This window comes from Myodes glareolus, chromosome 24, assembly GCF_982192425.1.
Source record: "Myodes glareolus chromosome 24, mMyoGla1.1, whole genome shotgun sequence".
NCBI classification, from domain to species: domain Eukaryota; kingdom Metazoa; phylum Chordata; class Mammalia; order Rodentia; family Cricetidae; genus Myodes; species Myodes glareolus.
Window position 1 is genome coordinate 48,269,487 of NC_142049.1, and position 26,125 is coordinate 48,295,611.

Sequence of the window (26,125 nt, forward strand, 5' to 3'; positions counted from 1 at the left end):
AGCCAGCTCCCCCAGCTAAGTGCTTTCCTTTCTCAGAGTTGCCGTGGTAATGGTGTCTCTTCCCAGCGGTAGAACCCTGCTGAAGACAGCTCGATCCTTGCTCACTGTTCTCTGCCTCCAGTGCGGAAGCAGGCGTCCACACTCCAGTCACTGGGGCCTGAGACTATTTACTTCTTCTCGCAAGCGAACTATGAGAGGCTTAATCGAAGACTTTCAAGTTGGGAAATATTGTTCCTGGTTATCAGGATAGTTATTGATATTTACAGGAGCGCAGCAGAATGCGTCTGTGGCTGGGTGGTCAAGCCTTGACTAGAGTCCTCCGTGATGGGCTCCTAACGTGATTGTTTACAATGTTGTTTAGCATTTACGGGGCCTCAGGTCCCATCTCCAGTACCCAAAATAAACAGGTAATTGGTAAAATTAAAAATTGTTTTAAGAGCCAGGTGGAGTGCATACCAGTAAACTATCAGGAAGAAGATAGGAGGATTGAGCGTATGAGGTCAGCCTGAGTTGTGTAGAGAGATCCTGTTTCCAAAGACTGAAACAGGAGCTGGAGGATGGCTTGCTTGTTCTTCTCCCAGAGGCCTGGAGTTCTGTGCCTAGCATTCACTCCGGGTGGTTCACATCCACCTGCAACTTCAGCTCCAGGGGATTCACACCCTCTTCTAGATTTGCATGCATATATCCACCAGAAGACAAATGCACACACATGCACACATATACATGCATGCACAGTAAACCGGGATGAGTGTCTGCTTGTACGACTTTACGCCAGTAAAAAGCATCAGATCCCACTGTGCTTGCTGAACTGGGAATCGAACTCAGGACTTCTGGAAGAGCAGCCAGTGCTCTTAACTGCTGAGCCATCTCTCCAGCCCCATACTTGAATACCCTTCATCCAGTTCCAAAAATGTTCCTACCCCATTATGCTATGCCTAAGTGAAAGGCAAAACTGACGTTAGTGCACTTGAGACATTTAGCTGTTCCACACTTCTGTCTGAGCCCAGGAGCCTGCCTGTTTCTTCCCTCCCTGCCCCCGGCACTAGGATTACAAACAAATTCTGCTATATCCAGCTTTTTACATGGTTGTTGGGGATCAGAACTCAGTTCCTGATGTTCCTTTGGTGTAGATACTTTAAACCCTGAACCATTTTATCTATTGGAGCAAAGGTTCATAGGGGTTGTCTAGGCTGACCTGGAATTACCTGGCTGGGGCTGATGGTAAACTTTTAATACTTCTACCTCCATCTTGCCAGCCCTAGGATGTCTTAGCCTGTTGCCATCTAGAGCTCATCCTAACAGCTAGCCCCTTTCTCTGCCTTCTCCCTGTCTACATCAAGGCTCTGTCAATAACACGGTGGCTTCAGATACAAACGTAGGAATTAGGATTATGATAAAGGGACGGCGAGCTACATTTAAAAATAGTTAAACTTATTTTAAAATAGGTTTTGTTTGAATGTTTTTTTCGAGACAGGGTTTCTCTAAAACAGCCCTGGCTGTCCTGGAACTCGCTTTGTAGACAAGGTTGGCCTTGAACTCACAGAGATCCGCCTGCCTCTGCCTCTGGAGTGCTGGGTGCTGGGATTTCAAATCCCAGCCTTATTTGAAATACTTTATTTTTTTAATATTTATTTATTTATTATGTATGCAATATTCTGTCTACATGTATGCCTGCAGGCCAGAAGAGGGCACCAGACCTCATTACAGATGGTTGTGAGCCACCATGTGGTTGCTGGGAATTGAACTCAGGACCTTTGGAAGAGCAAGCAATGCTCCTAATCGCTGAGCCATCTCTCCAGCCCCTTGAAATAGTTTTTTAATTAAAATTATTTTTGTTATTTCATGTGTGGGTGTTTTGTTTCCATGTTTGTGCACAATGTACTTGTGCATGCCTGGTACTCTTGGATGCCAGAGGAGGGCATTGGGATTGCCTGGGACTGGAGTTTCAGACAGCTGTGAGTGAGTACTGGGAAGCTCCATCCTCTGAGTCCCTATTACTAGGAATACATGTGTGGGACACTGGCCAGCTTAAAAGCTTTTTAAGACTCACGTACTGTGAATGGAACAATGGCTCCCAGCATAATAAGCAAATGCTCTACCTCCACGTCCCAAGTTCTGGGGTTCTAGGAGTATGCCACCATGGACCACGCTCTCAGTGGTGAAGGCTGTGTCTCTGGAGAAGAGGTTCCATCTCAGTGGTGAAGGCTGTGTCTCTGGAGGTGATGCTTGTAGTCCCAGGACTCTGGAGGCTCAGGCAGGAACAGTGAGTTAGAGACCGGCCTTCACTCCAGCAAGATCTGAGTTGTCAGAGTGATTAGATTACTCAGCATGCAAGAATCCTGGGCTCAGGATGAATAGATGGCTCAGTGATTTAGAACATGCATCATTTTCCCACGGGGGCTGACTTCAGTTGCCAGCACCCAACACTCAGAGGCTTGCAACCACCTGTAACTCCAGCTCCAAAGGGCTACACCTTCTTCTAACCTCGGGGCACGTGCCCACCCCCACCACAGACAGACAGATAGACAGACACACAGAGAATTAAAATCAAAACAAAAACAAAACCCTCTGGGCATGGTGGCATGTCCTTTCAATCACAGCTCTCAGGAGGCGAGGCAGGAGGATCCCTGTAAGTTGCAATCCAGCCTGATCTACAGGCTACACAGTGAAACTGTCTGGAAATACCAACCAACTCACACACACACCAAAATACACACACATATACATGTACATACACACACACACAAAATGCAACGTGATTTTGGTTTACATAGTGAAAGCTTGTCTAAAAAAAAAGAAAAAAGAAAACACACAAAAGAAAGCTCAACTAAATAAATGTATCATCTCTCCAAACAATGTGAGTTCCAAGAAGACTATTTTGTCACGTGCTGTGTCCCCAGAGTCCAAACAGTGACTAGAATATACAAGAAACTTGGGAAAGAACTTATCCGTTACATAGAACATATAGAAAACAATCGTATTCATGTAAGTACTTTTTAACAGGCTGCGGAAGGATATTCACTAATGCCTACGTTGGCGCGTGCGTACAAGGTCCGGGAAGTGTAAGGAAAAGGGGTGGAGCATAGGTCAGTGTCTCGCGGGCATAGTCGGTTGGACAGAGTACGAGGTAGAGGCCGGCTGGTCCTGAGCACGCACGCGCAGTACGGTGGCCCGGCCTTGGTCGCTTCGGCACGTGAGGAATCTGAGGGCGGAGTCTCGATTTTGCGCGTGCGCAGTGCCCACGGCAAGGCCAGGCCCCCCCCATTGGGTTGCGTTTGACTTGTGCACACATGCGCACTGAGGCCGGCGGAGGGATTCGAGACAGGACCCACTCCCGCTTGGTCGCGAGCTGAGGCCGCGCGGGTGGTGAGCAGCGTCCCGGTTTGCGCGTGAGGCGCGGACCTCTGAAGACAGCTGACGCGAACGCTGCCCAAGTGGAAGGCAGAGCGGGAGGTTTTGTCGGTGAACGGCGGCCGCGAGGCCTGAGACTAGCGGCAGGCTGAGGAGAGCGCTGCGCGGTGAGTGAATGAGTGGCCTTAGCGGGAGCGCGGCCGCTACCCACAGGCCTTTGCGGGATCCCCGAGCCCGTTCCCCGCGCCTGAGGCCCGCTTCCCGGGTCGCGCCTCATCCCCATCCTCTACCCAGAGTCCCTTGGGCTCTCCGGCCCTTTCCCCCTACCTCTCGCGGCCCCCTACCCACAGGCCCTTGCGTTTTGAATGTTGCCTCTTTCCTCGCTTTTTTTTTTTTTCCGTATCCCGAACCTCTACCCACAATTCCTTTCGCCTCTGGGCTCCCAGATGTTTTACGCAGATGCCCTGGCTTGATGTCTATGGACTACCCTGAGGCCCCTACCTCATAATCTTTTCCAAGGTGTGGAGCCAGCCACCTCCTGAGCTCGGAGCCTCAGCCCCTGCGTCCCACACCTCACTGATCTTTTCTCTTTGTTTTTCGCCTTTTGTTTCTCACGTCCTGCCCAAGACCTTTCTTTTTCATGCAGATGGCTTCCATCCGCTTTCCGGAGACATTAGCATCCTGGAGATCTCTCGCCTGTTCGTTTGTTTTTTGTGTGGAGGGGATCCTGGAGGTAGTCAATCTTCTGTGCTAAAGTTCCCTAACGTAAGATTTCTGGTCTCAGGTTTAAGAAGATGACACAGTTTCTGCCTCCCAACCTTCTGGCCCTCTTTGCCCCTCGAGACCCCATCCCATACTTGCCACCCCTGGAAAAGCTGCCACATGAGAAACATCACAACCAACCTTACTGTGGCATTGCACCTTACATCCGAGAATTTGAGGTGAGTACACAGAGACACGAACACACAGGAGGGCTTGGGTTCTGCGTGGGAGCAGCTGCACTTGGACTTCAGCTTTTCAACATTTTAGCTGTGCCTATGATTACTTTTTTCATCTTGTTTTCTGCTTTGTGTGCGTTATTTTTTTATTTTTATTTTAAATTTATTTATTATGTATATAGTGTTCTGGGCACGAGATCTCAATATAGATGGGTGTGTGTCATCATGTGGTTGCTGGGAATTGAACTCAGGACCTCCGGAACAGCAGTCAGTTCTCCTAACCTCTGAGCCATCATCTCTTCAGCCCCGTTGTTTATTTTTTTAATTACACTTGTATAAGTGGTATATGTGTGGATATGTGTGCAAGCCTGTGAACATCGGGACAACTTGCAAGGCTCTGATCTCTTTCTACAGTGGGGGCCCAGGAAATCAAGCTGAATTTGTTAGATTTGATGGCAAGTGCCTTACCCTGCAGAACCCTCATGCCAGCTCCTGTTTGGACTTTTTGCTATAACCCATAGTGGCCTTGATATTGTGGCAGTCCTACTTACATTCCCAAATGCTGCAATTAGTGGGATGGGTGTGCACTTCCAGGACCTACTAATTTCTCTCTCTCTTTTTATGGCTTATTTATTTCGGATGTAAAATGAGAAATTAGTAAAAAGAAAGAGATGTAAAATGTAATGAATAATACATATCAAATTTTAAAAAATTATGTGTATGGGTGTTCTCCTGCATATGCCATGTGCATGCTGCATGCTTGGTGCCATGAATCCTCTGGAACTGGAGTTACTGCAGTTGTGAGCTGTCACATGGGTGCTGGGAATTAAACCCTCCTTTGAAGCAGCAGCCAGTGCTTTTAAAGCACTGAGCCATCTCTCCAGCCCCTAATTCCTTTTTTTATAAGTAGGGTTAAGAATGTATTTTGCAGGGTTCTGGTAGTCCTTAGCCCATAGCTCATGTGGTTGGTCATATTTATTACATTTGCAAGTATGTCTTCTATCTTTTTTTTTTTTTTAAAGCTTGCAGAAATACATGATACATGTGCTTGGCTCTGTGCCCTTTGGTACTGGAATTGAAGACTTGTGTCTCCACTCATTGGGGTTTGTTTGAAGGAAGTTTTTTTTGCTCCCCGCCAAGGGTTTCTCTGTGTAGTTCTGACTGTCCTGGAACTCCATCTGTAGACCAGGCTGGGCTCGAACTCACAGGCGTGCACACCACTGCCCAAACTGGAGACAAGTTTTTATGGAGCCCTGGCTGGTCTGGATTTCCCTGTGTCACTAAAGCTGACTTTGAACTTAAGATCATCTGCTTCCTACTCTCAACGTGCCAAAATGATAGGCATGTGCCACCAGCCCAGAAAGCTTATTTTTGTTGTTTTGGCTAGATTTTTTTTTTTCTAGTGACATTAAAAGGACAGTGTAGGACTGGGAGATAGCTTAGGGGGTAAATGTGCTTGCTACCAAAAACCCTAGTTCTGTTCCTGGGATCCACAATGTGGAAGAAAAGAGTACATTCTAATGTGTTGTTCTCTGGCACATACACTGTGATGCATGTACACGTCCTTACCTGAATAAGGTAAATGTGGAAGGTTTTTTTTTTTTTTGTTTGTTTTGTTTTTTGAGACAGGGTTTCTCTGTAGCTTTGGACCCTGTCCTGGAACTAGTTCTTGTAGACCAGATTGACCTCGAACTGACAGAGGTATGCCTGCCTCTGCCTCCCGAGTGCTGGGAATTGAAGGCGTGCGCCACCACAGCCTGACTTGGAAGAATTTTTGAAAGAGGATAGTGTTTACTAAGGCAACACAATATGTCCTGCAGTGCTTAAAGCTTGGGAGCTTGGGGCTTTGGCTCTGTATTTGTTGGGTATGTGTGGCTAAATCTGAATCACTTGAGCTTTTGGGCGTCATTCAGAAAATTTGTCATGTCCTCCATTGGAGCAGATCTAAGAAATGCTGCCGTGTAACCAGAAGTCTTAGGAGAGACATTCTGCCACTGAGTAGGAAAGCCAGAATTTAATAGATAATAGAAAGGTGATTCGTTAGCACTATTTGCCTGCCTGTCTTGTCACTGCCCTTTGGAAATGTTACGAGCCAATAAACTGAGTTTAACGGTGCAGTTCAGCGGTGCTCTTTTTGCAGTCATGTGCCAATTAGTATTTAATGAGAGGCTGGTGAGGATTTTCAAACCTGCTGTGGCATTAAGGTTGTCTTGTTTGAAGGTTTGCCTGTCCACTGTTTTAGAACTATTTCTATCACTAGAATTTGGCTCTCTGTAAATCATACTTGGAACTATAGGAAGTTACAGAATTGCTTTGGGAGCCATCTAGCTTTGGAACTGTACTTTACAGCCATGTCACAGTCTGATGAGCAAGTGTCCACCAGTCAGTGCAGATGCTTTTCTGTTTCGTTTGTTTTTGAGAGACAGGATTTTTCAGTGTAGCCCTAGCTGTTCTGGAACTTGCTTTGTAGACCACACTGGCCTCAAACTCACAGAGATCTGCCTCCCAAGTGCTAGGATTAAAGGACATACACGTATGTGGGTGCAGTAGACATAAAGCTACTTGGGCTGTCCTGGCTCTCAACTCTGCAGACCAGGTTGGCCTTGAAACCATGTTCTGGGATTAAAATCTTGCACCTCTATTACCAAGTGGAGTTTTGTTGTTCTGTTTGTTTTCGTTTTTGTTTTTTCTAGACAATTTCTCTGTAACAGCCCTAGCTGCCCTGGAACTAGCTCTGCGTACCATGCTGGTCTTGATCTAACAGAGATCCCCCTGCCTCTGCCTCTGCCTCTTAAGTGTTGGGAGTAAAGGCATACGCCAGCACTGCCTGGCCTGGTGGAGACTTTTATTATATTGCCCATGCCACCAATCTGCAGTAGTCTGGTCAGTACTGGTCCATGGAGCACACCACATTGAACCACTTTTACCCTGTCTTCTGTGTACACGGGAACTGAGAGTCTGCATTGTTTGTGTGCCTTGCTATATTCCTTCACCTTTCTTGTTTCTAGGACCCTCGAGATGCCCCTCCTCCAACAAGGGCAGAAACCCGGGAGGAACGCATGGAGAGAAAGGTATGTTGTTTTTTTGTTTTGTTTTTCTTTTTATTTTCTTTTTTTATTTTTGAGACAGGGTTTCTCTGTAGCTTTTGGTGCCTGTCCTGGAACTAGCTCTTGTAGACCAGGCTGGCCTCGAACTCACAGAGATCCGCCTGCCTCCCGGTGCTGGGATTAAAGGTGTGCTCCACCCCCGCCTGGCTGTTCTGTTTTTCAAGACAGGGTTTCTCTGCATAACCTTGGCTGTCTGTGGACCAGGCTGACCTGAATTCACAGAGAAATGCCTGCCTCTGCTTCCCAAGTGCTGGGATTAAAGGTGTCACCGCCTGGCACCTCTTAGTCTTATGTATTTTTAGCTACTTCTTTGCAGGTGGTTCCAGCCATCCAGGGACTTCTGCTTGCACTTACTTTACTTCTCCTTTCTACTGGCAGAGACGGGAAAAGATTGAGCGGAGACAGCAAGAAGTGGAGACAGAGCTGAAAATGTGTAAGCTGCTTCTCCCTCCTAGCAATCTTCTCTAGTTTCAATTTGCTCTTCTTTCTGGGTCACACCTGGGCCACTATTCTTCTGGGAGCCTGAGAAAGCAGAGTTAGTTCACTTTCCTAACAACCACTTACCAAGCACAGTTCTTAGATTAGGCTTTCTTTTTTACATTCTTGTTTATTGTATTAATTTTTTATATGTATGAGTGGTTTGCCTATCTGCATGTAAGAGACCAGAATAGGTCATAGGATTCCATGGAACTAGAGTTGGACAGTTATGAGCTGGTATGTAGGTGCTGGGACTCAAACATGGGTCTCTGGAAGAGCAATCAGTGCTCCTAAATGCTTAACCATCTCTCCAGCTCCAGTTGGTATAGGCTTTTAACAGGTAAGGATACCCCAATCACTTGCCATTTCTGAAAGGGACCACATTCCAGTTTATCTCCAGGATAAGGTATGACATGATCTGGGCAGTTGGTCCTGGCACTATCCCTAGTTTCCTGATCATAGAAGTGGAGATGCTTCACCATCCAGGGTTGGAAGGTTTATGTAGTGCTTGGTAAGCAGACTCACAACAGGATCAGATCTTAGTGTTCAGCAAGTAAAGACTCGTCGGAAGATGAGGTTTTTCTTCATATATTGTCTGTAGCTTTAGTGAATCATTTCTTTTTAAACCATATTCCAGACTTGTGAATTTTCACAAATGTGTATAGTTTAAACGACTAACAGTGCATGAAGTGTAAACGGAGGCTGTGTGTTCATTTCCTGGCTGCCCAGACCTGAATAATCACACAGAAACTGTATTAAGTGTATAATATTGCCTAAGTAAGCAGGAAATGCTTAATAAACAACTTTCAAAACTCTTAAAATTGACAGAGACATCTTGCTGCCTGAACAGTCACCCAGATTCTTCTGACACGTTGGGGTATCCATCTTTAGCCTACTTGGCCCAAAGTATCTGGCAGAGATGCCCATTATCCACTTGAAGTAATTGGTGCTGCCAGAAGCAAACATGTCTCATTGTTGAGAAAAGTCTAAGTTCTTAAAACATTTTAAATGCCATATTCTATTAAGTCTTTGAAATGTTTGATGAATACCTTTCCGTCTGTAATATATCCTTATATATCTAGAAAACCCAACTAACATGACTAAAAGCTTGACTTACAAATGGCTATCTATTAATCTGTATTTCTTAATTATACAATACATTTTTAAATGAGCTGCATAAACACAGGTACCTTAAACAAGATCAGAAACAAGAGCATATACATAGTATAGCAAATTGACCTTAAATTTGTATCGATAGACCAAAGTCCATACCAGTGCAAAGTATTCATCGTTATGTATCGTATCCCTCTTTAAATGAAAACAAGCCTTTATAAGCAATCATTTTTGGAATTTGGGTGTTGTTATCTATTCAAACTACTTCCTGCTGTTTGTTAGGCAAAATATTTGAAATAGGGAGTGTCCTGTTCCATCAAGCCACATTAGCCTGGAAGGAATCCACAAGTTCCCATCCTCTGTGGAAACAAAAGCAGAACCTCTTTTCCAAAATAACATATCGTTAGACTCAAATTTTGAAGTCAAGATGCCGTGTGTTTGTGTGTGTGTTGGCTTAGCTTAGCGGGCCGTACAATGAAATGTCTCTCTGTACTTAGCACATTCACAGTCAAAAAATTCAAAGAAAACACAATATACATAATCAATACTCTCTGAGTATTTAATATTTTATTGTCTTTATCCTTTAATCTATGTACTCTTTTCTTTTACTTTTTTTTTTAATAACTGTCTATACTCTTTCTCTTCTCTCCCAAGCCTACGCACTTTTTTTTCAACACACTGTGACCTGTTCAGAGGTTTATTTCTCTCTGAATCTGTCTTTATTGCATGTTTGTAATTTTCTGACCAGGAACACCTTTTTTATTTTTTTAATGCTAGGAGGGCGTGGCTAGGACCAACTCCTTGACCTTGCCTGTTTGCTCCACCCAGCCCAACACATCCTCTGTGAGCCTGCTCACTACCCCAGCTCCAGGGATGCAGCAGGTGTATGTTGCCAGTAAGCAACTAGTAACACACTACTTACAAACTCCATTTAAGTGCAGGACCTCCTGAAAGAGTCAGAGGCAAGCCAGCTCTTAAACTGTGCAGTTTTTCTGCTAATGCTGAGTCAGGAAGGCTTCTTTTAAGAGTGAGTCATGCCACCGCTGTCCTTGAGAAAATACTGCTAACAAGAAACTGTGATTAACTCTGTTCTTTTGTGTCTAGAATTCTTTCCAAGCTCTCTTGGGTTTTATGTGGATGTAGTTGCCCCACGTTGGCAACAGAGACTGCTTGTTAATTTCGCAGTCACCCAGACCCAAATAATCATACAGAAACTATATTAGTCACAATACTGCTTGGCTTATTAGCTCAGGTTTCTTATTAACTAACTCTTACATCTTAAATTAACCCATTTCTATTAATCTGTGTATTGGCACAAGGCTGTGGCTTGCTGGTAAAGATCTGGCATCTCCCTGACTCCACCAACTCTCACTACATATCTGTTTTAGCCTGGCTGTATTCTGCCCTGCCATAGGCCAAAGCAGCTTTATTCATTAACCAATAATAGCAACACATAAAAGAAGGACTTGCTAATCAGTGGAGCTCTGGCTAGGTGTTCTTTATTAGATATCTCATATTCCATGTTCAGGCCACTGAATCACTTCCCTTTCTTCTCAGTTCTTAGTGGGATTCTGTCTTCCCCGAGATAGCGGCTTTCCAGTTGGTATTCAGTTTGTTTTTAGCACCTGTGTTAGGGTTCTCTAAAGGAACAGAACTGACAAAATGGGGGGGTCTCTCTGTGTGTGAGTGTGTGTGTGAGAGAGAGTTATTAGAGTGGCTGTCTCTCAACAGAAAGGCTGAGTCTATCAGCAGTTCAGTTCACAAAGCTGGATGTCTCAGCTGGTCTTTATTCTGTTAGATTTCTGAAGAAGTGCATTCTAATACCAGTGAAAGGATGACTCAGCGTGATGGGTGAACTTGGGCAGAGAGTGAAGACTGGCAGTCAAAAAACTTCATTTGTTCATGGTTTCATGTTGACTGCCAACAGAAGGTGTGGCCTAGATTTGAGTTGGATCTTCTCATTCCAAATGATTCAATCCAGAAATCCCAATGGGCATGCCCAACTAACTTGTGTTTTAGTTGATAAAGTTTACAATTAAGATTGGCCATCACAATACCATTATAACTTGGTCAGCTTGTCACCAAAACCTGTTCCTGCTACTTACTGAATGTCACAAAACTAGATGTTCCATGTCCGCCAGTAGCACCCAAGGTCCCTCTTGACTTGGACAGTCCTGTAGCAATGTGGGAGGTTTTTTTTTGTTTTGTTTTTTTCCCCAGTTGATTTATTTTTATTTATTTGCATGTATATGAGTGTTTTTTGATATTTATTGAGGTCTACATTTTTCTCTGCTCCCCTCCCTGCATCTCCCCTCCCCCTTTCAATCCTCCCCCAAGGTCCCCATGTTCCCAATTTGCTCAGGAAATCTTGTCTTTTTCTACTTTCTACTTCCCATGTACATTAGATCTATGTAAGTCTCTCTTAGTGTCTGCATTGTTGTCTAAGTTCTCTGGGATTGTGGTTTATAGGCTGGCTTTCTTTGCTTTATGTTTAAAAACCACCTATGAGTGAGTACTTGTGATAATTGTCTTTTTGTGTCTGGGTTACCTCACTCAAAATAATGTTTTCCAGCTTCATCCCTTTTCCTGCAAAATTCAAGCTGTTGTTATTTTTTTCTGCTGTGTAGTACTCCATTGTGTAAATGTACCACATTTTTCTTATCCATTCTTCAATCAAGGGGCATTTAGGTTGTTTCCAGGTTCTGACTATGACAAACAAAGCTGCTATGAACATAGTTGAGCACATGTCCTTGTGGCACGATTGAGCATCCTTTGGATATATACCCAAAAGTGGTATTACTGGGTCTCAAGGAAGGTTGTTTCCTAATTTTCTGAGAAATTGCCACACTGACATCCAAAGGTTTTGTATCGGCTTGCATTCCCATCAGCAATGCAGAAGTGTTCCCTTTTCCCCCACAACATCTCCAGCATAAGTGCAATGTGTCTCGTTTACTTGTCTTTTCCCCTTGCCAAAATCCTCTGTGTCACCTTGCAAAAGCACTCATCTCTCCCTGCTGCCCTCAGCATAAAGCCCAGTGCCTTCCCTGTCTGTCTAGGTATGCTTTGCACTAGGTAGAGAATGTGAGCAGTTGATTGTATAGAACAGATTGGTTACCTGATTTCCTTTACAAGGAAAGGTGGGGGTCAGTCAACAGGAGGACCATGAACTAAGGGTCAGAAGACTCATCAATCAAGCAAGACATGGAGCTTGGTTGGATAACAGTTTAATTGTGTCGTTTTCACAAGTGTCATTCTGAAACAACTCCAAATGAAGAGTTTTAAATGAGGGATGTAGATCAGGTTAGAAATTAGACATGTTAATAATGAAACTGGTTAAAAAGTATTAAAGAGGGCAGGGGAAATGGCTCAGTGGTTAAGAGCACTGGCTGCTCTTCCAGAGGTCCTGAGTTCAATTCCCAGCAACCACATGGTGGCTCACAACCATCTGTAATGAGATCTGGCGCCCTCTTCTGGCGTGCGTGCATACATGAAAGCAGAATGTTGCATACATAATAATTAAATAAATAAATAAAATTAAAAAAGTATTAAAGATCAGTATCACAAGCTCTGAGATGTGACTGAAGTTCTCAAATTGAGGTGGGGGAAATATAGAGGTCTATCAAGTTAGGCCTCTGTGTTGATAATTGAAGCAGGTTTATGGGTGTGCTTTGTACTTTCCAAAATAGAACATAACAGGATTAATCATGCAGGGTAGGGTCTCTCTGCTTGTCCTCACTAACTGTAAAAGCTTGCTTTGCTCCATTAAAATCGATAGCTTCTGTTTAGGAAGACTGTTCCTTTACTGAGCACTGGAGTTCCTTTATGTTATTGATTCCTAATGATGTTTATGTGTAGCAGGAAGGGTTATTCTCAATTTAAAGATGAGAAAGTAGTGGCTTATCAAGGTGCAGTATCTTATAAAGAGGGAGAGTTTTGAGCTTTTGTGTCAAACAACTGAAAACCTAGTGAAGTTTTCTAGCTTTGAGGCTTGTTGTGGGCCAGTTCCTTCTCAGGGTCTTTATCGCTGATCCAGAGAGGTGGAGCTGAGTATACAGGCAAGCATGCTACACTTGCTATGCTTAGTAGTAGGCACTGGCTATTACTTGTTGTCTTTCAGGTATTGTATTTCTTCAGATATGAGTATTGTTGATTGGTAGCATGGGTTTCTACCTTTAGTCCTTCATCAGCCTTGTGGTAAGCAAGAACTATAGGCATCTCACAGAGATGTTTCCCTCTTGTGTGCTGTGCATTTCCTAGCTGTCCTTCCTTTAGGCAAGTTCAGCTCTCAGTTGACTTCCATCCACCCTGTAGGCAGCACTGGACAGGTAACACCCATTGTACCCTATATCTGGTGTTGGGAGGTAGGTACCATTTTTACCTTGGTACCTTTGGGTCTCAGCAGCCTGTTTATGGGCTACTATTCGCCACTGAACCCAAGACTTTGCATGTAGACTGCTTACTTTATTCTTCTGATCTACCTACTCACGTGCATACCCCTTCCCCCATTCATTTATTTATTTTGTTTCTCTTTTGAGACAGGGTTTCTCTGTGTAGCATTGACTGTCCTGGAACTCTGTAGACCAGGCTGGCTTTGAACTCAGGATCCAGCTGCCTTGAGTATAGGGGTTAAGGGTGTGTGCCACCAATGCCCAGCTACCCAGCACCTTTACTAAAGTTGTTTTTCTTGATTCCTTTTGCCTCAAAAACTAATATTTATTTAAAGAGAGGAAGATAGTGATACCTATCTGTTAACTCCTTTCTCTTTACTCCTTCCAATTCTTAGCACACTGGTATTGAACTGTGGCCAAGGGCTGGTAGCAGGATAGCTCCCAGGATGAAGTTGCAACTTTGAGGGGCATCATCACTTTGGTTTTTTGAGGCCGGGTTTCTTTGTATAGTTTTGGAACCTGTCCTGGAACTCACTGTGTAGACCCGGCTGGCCTCAGACTCACAGAGATCCGCCTGCCTCTGCTTCCCGAGTGCTGGGATTAAAGGTGTGTGCTACCACTGCCCAGCTGGGGGGGGGGGGCATCTCTTTAAGTGAAAATGTAGTTGAAGTCTTAATGTCTTGAGTCCTGTTCTGTCACCATATTAACAGCCATGCCCTTATAATCAAAAGGAGGACCACCACCATGGCTGATTCTTTGGATTTATTTTCTCTTCAGGTCACGTTATAGATGGTTATGCAGTTGCTGGGAATTGAGCTCAGGACCTCTAGAAGTACAGCCCGTGCTCTTAACCTCTGAGCCATCTCTCCAGTCTGATTCTTTTGTTTTTCTGAGACAGGGTTTCTCTGTGTAGCCCTGGCTATCCTGGACCCCCCTTTGTAGACCAGGCTGGCCTCAAACTCACAAAGATCCACCTGCCTTTGACTTCCAAGAGCTGGGATTAAAGGCATGCATACCACCCACCACCACCCCCAGTGGTTAATAGATTTTTAATCTTTTTCAGAAGACTTAAATCTTGGTGGCCTAACGGGAGTTAGTTGTCTATTTATGCTAGTTGGTCCTGGTCATTTTCTTCAGCGCTAGCCCAGGGTCCCTGCCTAAGGCTGTAGGTTAGGGAGGAGAAAACTATCCTGCACTGTATTACTTTCTATTTGAGACAGTCTCACTGTGTAGCTTGTATTCCCTGGAACTCACTCACTATGTAGACCAGGCTGAATTCTGCTGTCTGTCTCTGACCCTTCAGTGCTGGGATTAGCTCATGGGCCATCACACCCAGTATGATGGACTTTTTTTTTTTTTTTAAGATTTGTTTGTTTATTTATGTATGCAGTATTCTTCCTGCATATATCCCTACAGGCCAGAAGAGGATATTATATCTCATAGTTGGTTGTGAGCCACCATCTGGTTGCTGGGAATTGAACTTAGGACTTCTAAAAGATCAGCCAGTCTTAATCTCTGAGCCATCTCTCCAGCTCCTTATTCTGGACTCTTGTTGTCTAGTGTGAGACTACTTGGTATCAGGCTTTTCCCTGGCTGTGGTTGCAGTCTGTCCAGTGAGTGGCAGTACTGTACATATTAGGGAACAAAATAGCTGAGTGTCCCTCCAGAGAGATACCATGGATTTAGTTACATCACACCCCAACAGCCTGTTGTCCTTATCTGGGAGTCACTCTAGAAAAGACATTCTAGCTTTTCTAGAGTGTGTGTAATCAAACTTGCCAAGTCACTGTGAGGTTTTCTTTTAGAAGGGGGTTCCATCTTCATGTTCTCAGCCTCTGTCCATTTTTCTTCTACCCAAGACTATGGGCACTGTCTACTTAAAGGATTCTCTCCTTTTTGTACAGGGGACCCTCACAATGATCCCAATGCCCAGGGCGATGCCTTCAAGACTCTGTTCGTGGCTAGAGTGGTAAGTACCCAACTCCTGGCCTGGAAATACTAGGCTGCTGAGAACTTGAGTCTAGCCATGGGCTGTTTAAGGACTTTGGAACAGTGTGCTTCTCCCGTTTAACTTAGCTTTGTCTCTTGTAGAACTATGACACAACAGAATCTAAGCTTCGGAGAGAGTTTGAGGTGTATGGACCCATCAAAAGAGTGAGTTGGGCTGGAGGGTTGAGTTGGAATATTTGGAGGAGGGAGGAGTAGCCTGAAGAGAGGAAGAATGCTGGGTTCCCAGCCTGGGAATGGTTCACATCTTTTCAGGGCCTGGGTTTATTTCCTTTAGTGTAGCTTTGGTATCAAAAGTAGCATTGGACAGGGCTGTGGTGGCCCGTACCTTTAATCCCAGCACTCAGGAGGCAGAGGCTGGATCTAGACTAGCCTGGGATATAAAAGCTCATATCTTGTGGATTTAAAATACCTATTGGCAAGCTTCATCTTGCTTCAAGTTGATATATGGTTCAGGAAGCAGGCCCACTAAGGCTATAGGCTCAGTGTAGGTGGGCTGTTTGTTTTTTTCCAGTTTGTGAGATAGTCTCATGAGTCCAAGACTGGTCTCAAATTTATTCTAAAGTTTGGATGGTCTGAACATCACTGCCCAAGACTTTGAATCGATAATGTCTTATTCTTCTGCCCCCAGGGTTAGAACACAAGCCCCAGGCAGCAGTACATGTGCTAAATAAGAATTGTGCCTGAGACTCTCCCAGCTCTTGTATAATTGATGCTTTATTTATTTTAAAATTTCTTTTTTCCTTTTTTTTTTTTTGTTTTTTGATTTTTTTTTTTTTTTGAGATGGTTTCTCTGTGTAAAATCTCTGGCTGTCTTGGAACTCTCTTTCTAGGCCAGGTTGGCCTCAAACTCACAGAGATCCTCCTGCCTCTGCCTCCCTAGTGTTGGGATTAAAGGCGTGTGCAACCACCCCCCAGCTAAAAATTCTATATTTTTATGTACATGAGTGTCCTTTTGCCTGCTTGTTAATAGGTTGACTGCGTTGGTGCCTTGTGCCCTAGGAGGTCAGGAGAGGTTCCTAGAGCCCCTGGGATGAGAGTTACATAGAGTCATAAACTACCATGTGGGTGCTGTGAACCAAATCCAGGTCTCCAGCGGGAGCAGCAAGTGTTCTGTTAACCACTGAGCCATTTCTGATACTATTTTTGTTTTGCTCATTTTTAATTTTATTTCTTGTGTGTGTGTTGTTTTTTCTTTTGGTTTTTCAAGACAGGGTTTCTCTGTAGCTTTGGAGCCTGTCCTGGAACTAGATCTTGTAGACCAGGTTGGCCTCAAACTCACAGAGATCCGCCTGTCTCTGCCTCCCGAGTGCTGGAATTAATGGTGTGCACCATCACCACCCGGCTGTTTCTTTTTTTCAAGACAGGGTTTCTCTGTCTCTCCAGCTGTCCTGGAATTTGCTCTACAGACCAGGCTGGCATCAAACTCAAAGAGATCGCTGCTTCCTGAGTACTAGGATTAAAGACATATGCCACCACCATGCATATTTACATGAGTGTAGTGCCCTTGGAGGACAAATGGGCATTGGATCCGTTGGATCTGGAATTACATATGGTTGTGTGCTGCTGTGTAGTTGTTAGGAACTGAACTTGGGTCCTTTGCATTACATTATTACATTGCGGGAGGAAGGTAGGAGTGGTGTGTGGAGATCAAAGAACAAACTGAGATGGATTGCCTCCTTCTCTGGGGCTTTTCTCTTGGAGATCAGACGCAGCTGTCTCACTCACTGGCTCTTAATCTTTTAAGATTGTTCCACATAGTTCAGGCTGGCCTTGATGAGTTCATTAAGTAGAGGATGACCTTAAATTTTGATCTTCCTGTTTGCCTCCAAAGTGCTGGATTACAGGTGTGTACCATCACGTTTTTTTCTTTTTTGCTATGCTGGGGATTGAGCACAGGGCTTAATGCATCTTAGTCTACCAACTAAGCTACATCACCAGCACCTTCAGACTTTTTTATTTAGTTGTTTTAGTGTCTCACAGGGCATGGTGGCATTTAGAGGGCAGAGACAGGTGGATTTCTGTTAGTTCGAGGACAGCCAGGACTCTGTCATACAGCAAAACCCTGTATCCAAAAAAAAAAAAGACAGGGTCTCACTCTATCACAAGTCAGCCTTTTTTTCTTTTTCTTTTTCTTTTTTTTTAAAAAAAAGATTATATGTATTTTGCCAATGTATATGTATACTAAGTGTATACAGTGCCCTTGCTCTGGAGTTGGAGTTGCAGACTCTTGTTAATTAATTGTTCTGTGAGTATTGGGACTGGAACCTGGGTTTCAAGCAAGAGCAGCAAGTGCTTTTAACCCCTGAGCAGCCAGCCATTTATCCAGACCATCCCAGCTTCTGTTTTACTTTGAAATGTCTTACTAAGTTGTCCAAACTGGCCTTGAACTTGCTGTATAGTTAAGGGAGACTTGTTAATTTGTATGTAGTCTACAGATGTTATTGCTACAGGCAGAGTTAGATCCCTCTGACAGGATGTGTTATGTGGATCTCAGTCTTGGTGTCTGCTGCCTAACCCTTTGCTAGAACCATACTACCAGATATAGTGTCACAAGCCTTCAGTTTTCTAGCACGTGTGTGTGTGTGTGTACACGTACATACATTCAGCAGGTGTATCTTTTGAGTTGTAGGTCAGTCTGATTTACCTACCAAGTTCAGGCTACTTACTACCCAAGGTTAGTGAAACCTGTCTTCAAAAAGAGTGGCAGAGGAAGAACAACTGTAGGAGAAATAGTCAGAAGGGAACTAGGGAGAAACACACTAATTGATTATCCAGGGCCAGTTGGTCAGCCCTGAAAATATGAGTAGGTATATATGATCTGAGCAGACTATGTTTGGAATACCCAAACACATACATATGTATCAGTAATTAATGATAGGCCATGAGATGGCTCAGTGGTTAAGAGCATTAGCTACTCTTCCAGAGGTCTTGTGTTCCAGAGGTTTCCAGCAGCGTTCACAATCATCTTACAATGGGATCAATCTCAAATTATTTTAAATAGAAAGTGTTGGACAGAGAAAGAAAACATGTTAACTATAAGGATGGTGGCTCATACACTCTAATCCTAGCCCTAGAGAGACTGAGGCAGAAAGATTGTCCATAAGGTTGAGGCTAGCCTGGGCTACAGAGTGAGGTCTCGACTACAAAACAAGAAAGATAGATGCTGTACAATTTGATATCAAAACTCACTTAACTCCTCTGTGCCTTATTTTCCTCTATTGGGAGACAAAGTAAGACCTGGCGCTCATGATGGACACTAAGCTGATTAGCTCAGGATGGGCCCTCTGACCTGTCTGTGATTTGTGGGTCTCAGAAACTGATCCCATCCTCCACCTCCTCTTCTGATCTGATGGAACATGACTCTAGCATGTCAGCTTGGGATCTCAGTTGACTTTTGAAAATTACAAGTTGCAGATTCCTGTGCAATCTTAGGACCATATCTGTCCGTGTGTGGGCAGGTAGTAATGTGGATGGCGGGGGGGCAGTCATTCCTTGGGAACCTGCTCAAATACTGTTATTTCCCAAAAATCTTACCTGTTTTGCCCCACCTCCTGTGTTCCAGCATTTCTTTCTGAATCCTGGTTCTCTGTACTCAAGCCTCCCATGTCACTGCCATGTGGAGAGAGTACCCAGGTATTTGGCCCGACTTTGGCCTTTACAGTATGGCCACATCTCTTAATTGTGCTGGGTCCTCTAGCCTCCCTGCCTTCCCATATGTTGGTTCTGTCTGCACATACCTCTTGCCATAGTTGTAGGCAGACTCCTTTTCCGCAATTCTAGTCATAGTGGCCCTTTATGTTCAGCACATTGTTCATCCCTCACAGTTGGCTGGCTTTAGGGGCACTTGAGTCAATGCCTATTTGCCTATGGCCTCATCTGAGGATCTCCACCATCAGAACATTCAGTTTCCATAGAGCTGTATCCACAGCCTTTTCCAGCCTGCTTTGCAGGACCCTCTGCCTCCTACATAATGCTTCTGTGCCCTCTGGCTTTCATTGGAATGAGAGTCCCTTGGAACTCTTGAAAGACAAATCTGTTACTGTTGTGTTCCCCAGCCCAAGGCCTGTGCCATAAGTTGGGTTGTGGGGTGGGTGGGGCAGCCCTGTAACTTATGGAACTGACTGCCTTCTGCCTGCCCTGCAGATCCACATGGTATACAGTAAACGCTCTGGGAAACCCCGTGGTTATGCCTTCATCGAGTATGAGCATGAACGAGACATGCACTGTGAGTACCTGTGCCTTTGCCTTTTCTTCTGACCCTCTCACCTCTGTTTCCCGGCCTCTTCCCCCGTCGTCTGTTCCCTCCCCTGCCATACCTGACTTTAGCATTGTTTCTTCTCCCTCTGTTTCTGATATATCTTTTTTTTTTATATATATATATATACGTGTTTTTTAAAAATCAAAAACAAATCCCCCACAACGTGTGTGTGAGCCCAGGGAGGTAAGTGTCACACGTTGAACCTCTGGCCAGGAGGGCACTGGGTGAGGTATGGGGGCAGCTGGAGGTGGGGGAAGGTGTCTGATTTAGGGAGCTTCTCCCTATTAGGCCCCCACTGGAGTTGGGGGCCGCCAGGTTGGAGTGAGAGCTGGCATTTGAACCAGCCTTCTCCTCCCCCAGTAGAACTGGGCTAGGCCACCCGACCCTCCACCTCCCCTCCCCAGGCCCCACCCAGTTCTCATCAAGCAGTGATCTGGTGGGCATGTTTAGCACCCACCCCCACAGCTACAAAGCCCCATTGAGGCTGCGCGGCGTCCACTTGGGCAGGGCTGGGTGGGTGGGGGTGGGCAGGGCTGCGGCGTGTCCAGGGGCCGCCGTATTAATTGACTGTTCTTATTGTCACTGCAGCCACCACGCAGCTGGCTTGCAGCTGATGCTTACGCTCCCCTTACAACACCTCAGTGTATGGTTGGTATAAGGGTTTGTATCATGGGTAAGATCACAGCACTGCACACCAGCCCAGCTTAGCCAGGCAGCTTAGGAACAGTGAGGCCTCCCTTCCCACCCTAGCTACCCTTCAGTGTTCCTTCACCCACAGCCCTTTCCTCATTTGGGTGCCCTCTACCCCTCTTGCCCCCTATCCACATACTCTCTGGTAATCTCTCTGATCCCCAGGGGTAGGATGGACCTCGGTGGGAGAGGCACTGGCCTTCATCCATAGTCGGGCTCCACCCAGCCCCTGCCACCTGGGGCCATGTTGACAATTCTAAAGTTGGGGTGTTCTGGGGCCAGGGCTCTATATGGAGCCCTTCAGCCTGACCCTCCCTCCCCTATGACTTCTGTGGGGTTGTCACCATAGTGGTCTTGGAGAGACTCTGACTTCTAGTTTGGGGTACTGTGTCCCTTCTATTTTCCTTGGCATGGCGGGAGCCTCCTGAGAAGGCAACTGTGATGCCAGTGCCTGAGCTCCCCAAAGTGCATGGATTGGGGTTCAGGGTATGGGAGGGGTGGAACAGGCTTCAAACAACTGAAGGTGTAGTAGTTTTTTTAAACCTGTACTGAGGCAGAAGAGAGGGAAAGAGAGAAAGGCCTAGACTGACACAATTACATGGTCTTCTTGCCGTTTCCTGGGTTGGGCCTCCTGGGGTTTGGGATGGGGAACCTGAGCAGGGTTCCTGTACTTGACTGACCTCAGTTCTCAAGTTCCCTCCCCTCTCCTCTGCTCTGGGGTTAGGGGCCAATTGGCCCCTCCTGGAGCATGGAAATCATTCCTGGATCCCAGCTGTGTCCCTTGTGTGCCAGCCTCAGCTGCTGCCACTAGTTGGGAGGGCATGTGGAATTGGAGGTGGAGAAGCCTGACCCCAGTGCTGAGAGTCAGACCAGTGTCTAGTGGAGTGTGACTATTTCAGGAAGTGGTCAGGTGGCAGTTGCTTTGAGGCCTTTAGGCCTGATGTTTAAGGTCAAGCAGGATAGCCCCAGGGCTTCCAGCCCACGCTCAAGTCATTCCTCTGTGAGACTCTGAGGCCCCTTTACTTCCTCTATCCACCTGTCTCTAGGTGTTGTGGGAAATGTAGTTTCTCCCTCTCAGGGCTCCCAAGACCTGGCTACCTTCCCTGTAGCTTTAACTACCCCAGTGGTGGTGGGTGTGGGGTCTGTGTGAGTGCTCAGGTAAGCTTGGGGTCTCCAGGTAAGCAGTCCCGTGTCCCACCCCCACCCTACCCCCGGGAAGCCCGCCTCCTCGCCAGGCCCCCAGGAGTTGCCGAGCCCCCCCCATCCCGCTCGGTTTGGACACCCGCAAGGCCGGCATCGGTAAATGGCACCTTTTTCTCTTCCTCTGGTTGTTATTGGGGGGGAGCGGGCAGGGGTGGGACAGGGTATTGTGGTTGGTGAGCACAGTTCCTTAGGCCAGGACTGGAACCTGGATAGGGACTTTTTGGCCTTAACAGCCCTGCCTGATCACAGGCTTGCATTCTGGGCCTCCATACTCTGTCTTATACTCCTCAACTTCCCTGAGGGCTCAGGCTGGGCTGCATACCCTGCTGGCCATTGAGCTTGACCTGGAGGACAGAGCTGTCCTGGCTAGGTGGTGGCAGGGTCAGTCTGCTCAGGTAAGGCAGGGTTTTGAGTAGCACGGCACATGTACCTCTGGGCCTAGCCAGGGTCCTTGGAGGCCCCTGGGGAGCTCAGCACCCACTTCTATCCCTGCCAGTTCCTTAAGGTCTCCACTCCTGTTCATTTCTGATCTGTTGTCTGTTACCTCGCACTGACCTCCCTATGAAAACACAGAGAAAGAAAACTGGTGTGGTCTGGGTGTGGAGGGGCCCAGTGGGCCTCCTGCCCAGCATGGTGTCTAGGGTGCATGCCTGGGTGTGGAGGAGCCCTCCCCACAGCAGAGGCCAGCATTCAGCTAACCTCCAGTTTCTTTGCAGCAACTTTGGCCGCCCTGGCAGGAGGGGGCTGCTCCATCATATGGGTGCTGGAGGTGGCCAGGGTGAATGAATGTTTTGCCCCTCCCCCAGTGACATTTGGGGATGCCTAAAAGGAATTGGAATGGATGGAGCAGGCCCTTCAGGGTGGGAAGAGGGCTGTCTGGCTGTTGGTTGCCTGGCTGACTGGTGGGAGTGTGAGTGTGTGTGCAGGTGGATTTGAGGGGCAGGGATGCTGTTGCATGGATCCTTGTCTGACTAGAGCACCTTCTGGGGAATCCCCCTCCCCCCACATCTGTTGCAGCCGCTTACAAGCACGCAGATGGCAAGAAGATAGATGGCAGGAGGGTCCTTGTGGATGTGGAGAGGGGCCGGACTGTGAAGGGCTGGAGGCCCCGGCGTCTAGGTGAGTACATTTTGCCCTCTGGGTTCCTGGGCCTGTTTGTAGATCATTCTGCCTTCAATCTCCCCACCCATATGTTGCTTCTTCCCCTCTTTCCAGCTTGTCTTCTCTCATCAGCTTCATGGCTTTAGACACTGGTGCACACACACACACCTACACATGAGCACCCAAGCATACCCTGGTCTTTCCTGGATGAGTGGTTGACCGGCAGCAGCTCTTGTGGGAGTAACTTCAGCGCTGACCTCAGCCACCTTATGCCTAGTGTATTTGATATCACAGGCTAGGTTTGAGAGGGTCATTGCCTCTAGCTTTGCTCTTGTTCTCGATAAATGGCCTCATCATCTACTCCCTGGCTTCATGTACTCACTAGCCTAGTTTCTGCCTTCACATCTGGAGCAAGAGGGCAGCAGCCTGTGCTCTGACCTTGCCTCTGTCCCCTCACTGCCTTTATAGTTGTCATTGACTTGTCTCCATCAGGGTTGTTATTGTGAGAAGTCTTGAAATACATTTGAAGATCTTGAAGCATAAGGAAAGGAAGGTCCTACTGATGCTGAGCTCTTGTCTTAGTCCCAGGCTCCTGATGTCAATGGACCCTCACCAAGAGAACCTTGAGACTGGACATTAAGAGATTGTGCTGCTGTCTCTGTGGACAAGGGCCAGTCTCTGTATGTTTGCTCATCTAATGGTTCACTATTAGGCTCTGCCTGGGTTGTAGGTCTTTTGTACCAGGTGCTCCTCTGTCTTGGGCAGCTTTACCTGCCTTTGCTCTCACTTTTGCACCTGTGCCGAGTTGACACACTCAACCCCCAGTACCTCCAGTTCTTAGAAAAAGGATGAGTTCTTGAGACTTTGTGCTGTACTGGGAGAACCAGCCAGTTGTCTGATGTGCAGACTTGTGAGAGTGTGGGTCTTCAGTCACACAGACGGACATGGAGCCTGTGTGAAGCTTTGTGTAGCACCTCTCCACATGCAGTCACAGAAGTTTTTTATTAATTGGGAGACAGGCTCTCAACTTTGAAGCCCAAGGAGATCTTCCTGCCTCCACCTTCTGAGTGTTGAAATTACATGCCTGACTGTTTATTTTTAAAGAATGAGATGTTTGTTTAACCCGGTTTCTGAGGTTTCAGTCCACAGTCTAACTGGCTCTGTTGCTTTTGGACTTGTGGCAAGTCAGATGTGAAGAGTGGTGGACGGAAGGAACTCACCTCGTGTGCAGGGAGCGAGTGTATTTCTTTTTAAAGATGTTGTTGACATCCTCTTGTATTGATGATCTAGCCTAGATTCCAGCAGCTGGAAGTCTGGGTAGTAGTCTAACCTTTACTTATTCCTGGTTTAACAACCTGGCCTTTGAGTGACCAAGAGGTGTCTCTGGACACTCTTCTGGTGGGTGGTGCAGGAAACCACAGGCACGGGATTCCCAGCCATTGAGCCTTCCTTGTCGAATTACTGGAATCAAGTGGCTCATTATGGCTCCCCATTTGAAATGTGAGTGCTGCCTGCTCCTTAGTGCCACCTTTGTAGACAGGGTTAAATCTGTGCAAGTTCAGGATCTGAAGGGGGTGTAGTTGGTGGTTTTCTTGCACAGTTGGTGAACTTGAAACCTGTCTGGCCTATGCTGGTGGCCTATGACAATTCAGTGGAGTGGCTTTGTGTGTTGAGCAAGGCAGGATCTGAGTTGGTACTTTGAGACTGATGGGAAAGTAGAAAGTACAGAGACTAGGAGAGAAAGCTTAACTCCAGGGAAGATAAATGTAAGGTTTACAGCTCTTGTGGGAGGCCAGAGTACACCTGAGGAGTCTGGAAATGACAGGTCCCCTAGGAAGTTGGGTGTGGCAGGTCTTCCAGCTTTTCTATTCTTTTAAAATATAAGGTCTCAGCATATAGCCTTGACTGGCCTAAAGCTCATTGTGTAGACTAGGCTGGACTCATACTCATCTACCGGCCCTGTCTTCCCAAGTATGGGATTAAAGGGGTGTAAAACTACCTAACTTCTTTCAGCTTTTCTATGGGCTCACACTTTGGATATTGTGCACAAAAATGCAAGTTGTTGGTGCACTAGCCTAGAGTCTGAGGTTTCAGGTGAGGTTGGCAAGCTTGGGAGAAGTGAAAATTCTTGTTAGGGTGTCCGAGAGCTCTAGCAGCCTTGCATGAAAACATGGGATTGTGCACCATAGCTACCAGTAGAGGTGTTTGGTTTTTGTCCCCTCTCAAGTTTGCCATTTTTGCTCCGTTCCCACTGACCCTGTGTTCCTTTGCTTGGCCCATAGGAGGTGGCCTTGGTGGGACCAGAAGAGGTGGTGCAGATGTGAACATCAGGCATTCTGGCCGAGATGACACTTCCCGATATGATGAGAGGTAAGATTGGGCACCTGGTTTCTTGGGACAAGACAGTAAAGGGGGTGCCCTGCCACACATTGCTAACCTCATCTAGGCCGGGCCCCTCCCCACTTCCACACAGGGACCGGGATCGGGACCGTGAGCGGGAGCGCAGAGAAAGAAGCCGAGAGCGAGACAAGGAGAGAGAACGGAGACGCTCCCGCTCTCGGGACCGGAGGAGGCGATCCCGGAGTCGAGACAAGGATGAAAGGCGCCGATCCAGAGAGAGGAGCAAGGACAAGGACCGAGACAGAAAGCGCCGGAGTAGTCGTAGCCGAGAGCGAGCACGCAGGGAGCGGGAGCGAAAAGAGGAGCTTCGAGGTGGTGGTGGTGGTGGCGGCGACATGGCTGAACCCTCTGAAGCTGGTGATGCAGCTCCTGATGATGGGCCTCCTGGAGAGCTTGGCCCTGATGGCCCTGATGGCCCAGAGGAGAAGGGCCGGGATCGAGACCGGGAGCGACGTAGGAGCCACCGAAGTGAGAGAGAACGTCGCCGGGACCGAGACCGTGATAGGGATCGAGAGCACAAACGGGGGGAGCGGGGCAGTGAGCGGGGCAGGGATGAGGCTCGGGGTGGGGGTGGCAGTGGTCAGGACAATGGGCTAGAAGGCCTAGGTAGTGATGGTCGAGACATGTACATGGAGGCAGAGGGTGGTGATGGGTACATGGCCCCAGAAAATGGATATCTGATGGAAGCAGCTCCCGAATGAAGAGGCTTTACCTGTGTTGTGGACATGCTTCTGTTTTGCTGTCTGCCTTCCTAGCCTTTCCACCATGGCTTGTCCTCTGAGGTAGAAGTTTTTTTGTTGTTTTTTGTTCTGATCCCTTGGATTTAAAAATAAAATTAATTTCGTGATTGATAGTGGGCACCTGGTGTATTACTGCACTTGCTCTCTTCCCAGAAGGTTGTCACTGTACATTGTCCAGCCCCTCTTGGTGCACTAATTGTAGTGCACATGTTACAACCTGAAGTAGCGGCTGTGCTCAGGTCGCTGGGGCTGCTTGTCAGGTTAGATAGGGAACAAATGAGAGAGCAGTAGGCAAAGAGGCAGGGTGCCAGCCAGGATGGCACAGACCTGTGGGTAGGAAGCATGTCCG

The 26,125-nt window shown here is 46.7% G+C and overlaps 1 protein-coding gene across 2 annotated transcripts; it reads left to right on the top strand.

Moving 5' to 3' along the window:
* The first annotated feature begins 3,300 nt into the window (after nucleotides 1-3,300).
* On the top strand, nucleotides 3,301-25,889 carry Snrnp70 (small nuclear ribonucleoprotein U1 subunit 70). Of its 2 annotated transcripts, none has more exons than XM_048442961.3 (10): nucleotides 3,301-3,518; nucleotides 4,136-4,292; nucleotides 7,298-7,360; nucleotides 7,775-7,829; nucleotides 15,279-15,343; nucleotides 15,466-15,528; nucleotides 19,528-19,609; nucleotides 22,553-22,654; nucleotides 24,919-25,006; nucleotides 25,110-25,889. In XM_048442961.3, the coding sequence occupies exons 2-10, from the start codon at nucleotides 4,146-4,148 to the stop codon at nucleotides 25,735-25,737; spliced, it is 1,293 nt and encodes a 430-aa protein (XP_048298918.1). In that variant the 5' UTR covers nucleotides 3,301-3,518; nucleotides 4,136-4,145; the 3' UTR covers nucleotides 25,738-25,889. The 2 variants fall into 2 exon arrangements, with proteins under 2 accessions (XP_048298918.1, XP_048298909.1); XM_048442952.3 differs by having other exon boundaries at nucleotides 3,303-3,518; nucleotides 25,083-25,889.
* Nucleotides 25,890-26,125: the final 236 nt, after the last annotated feature.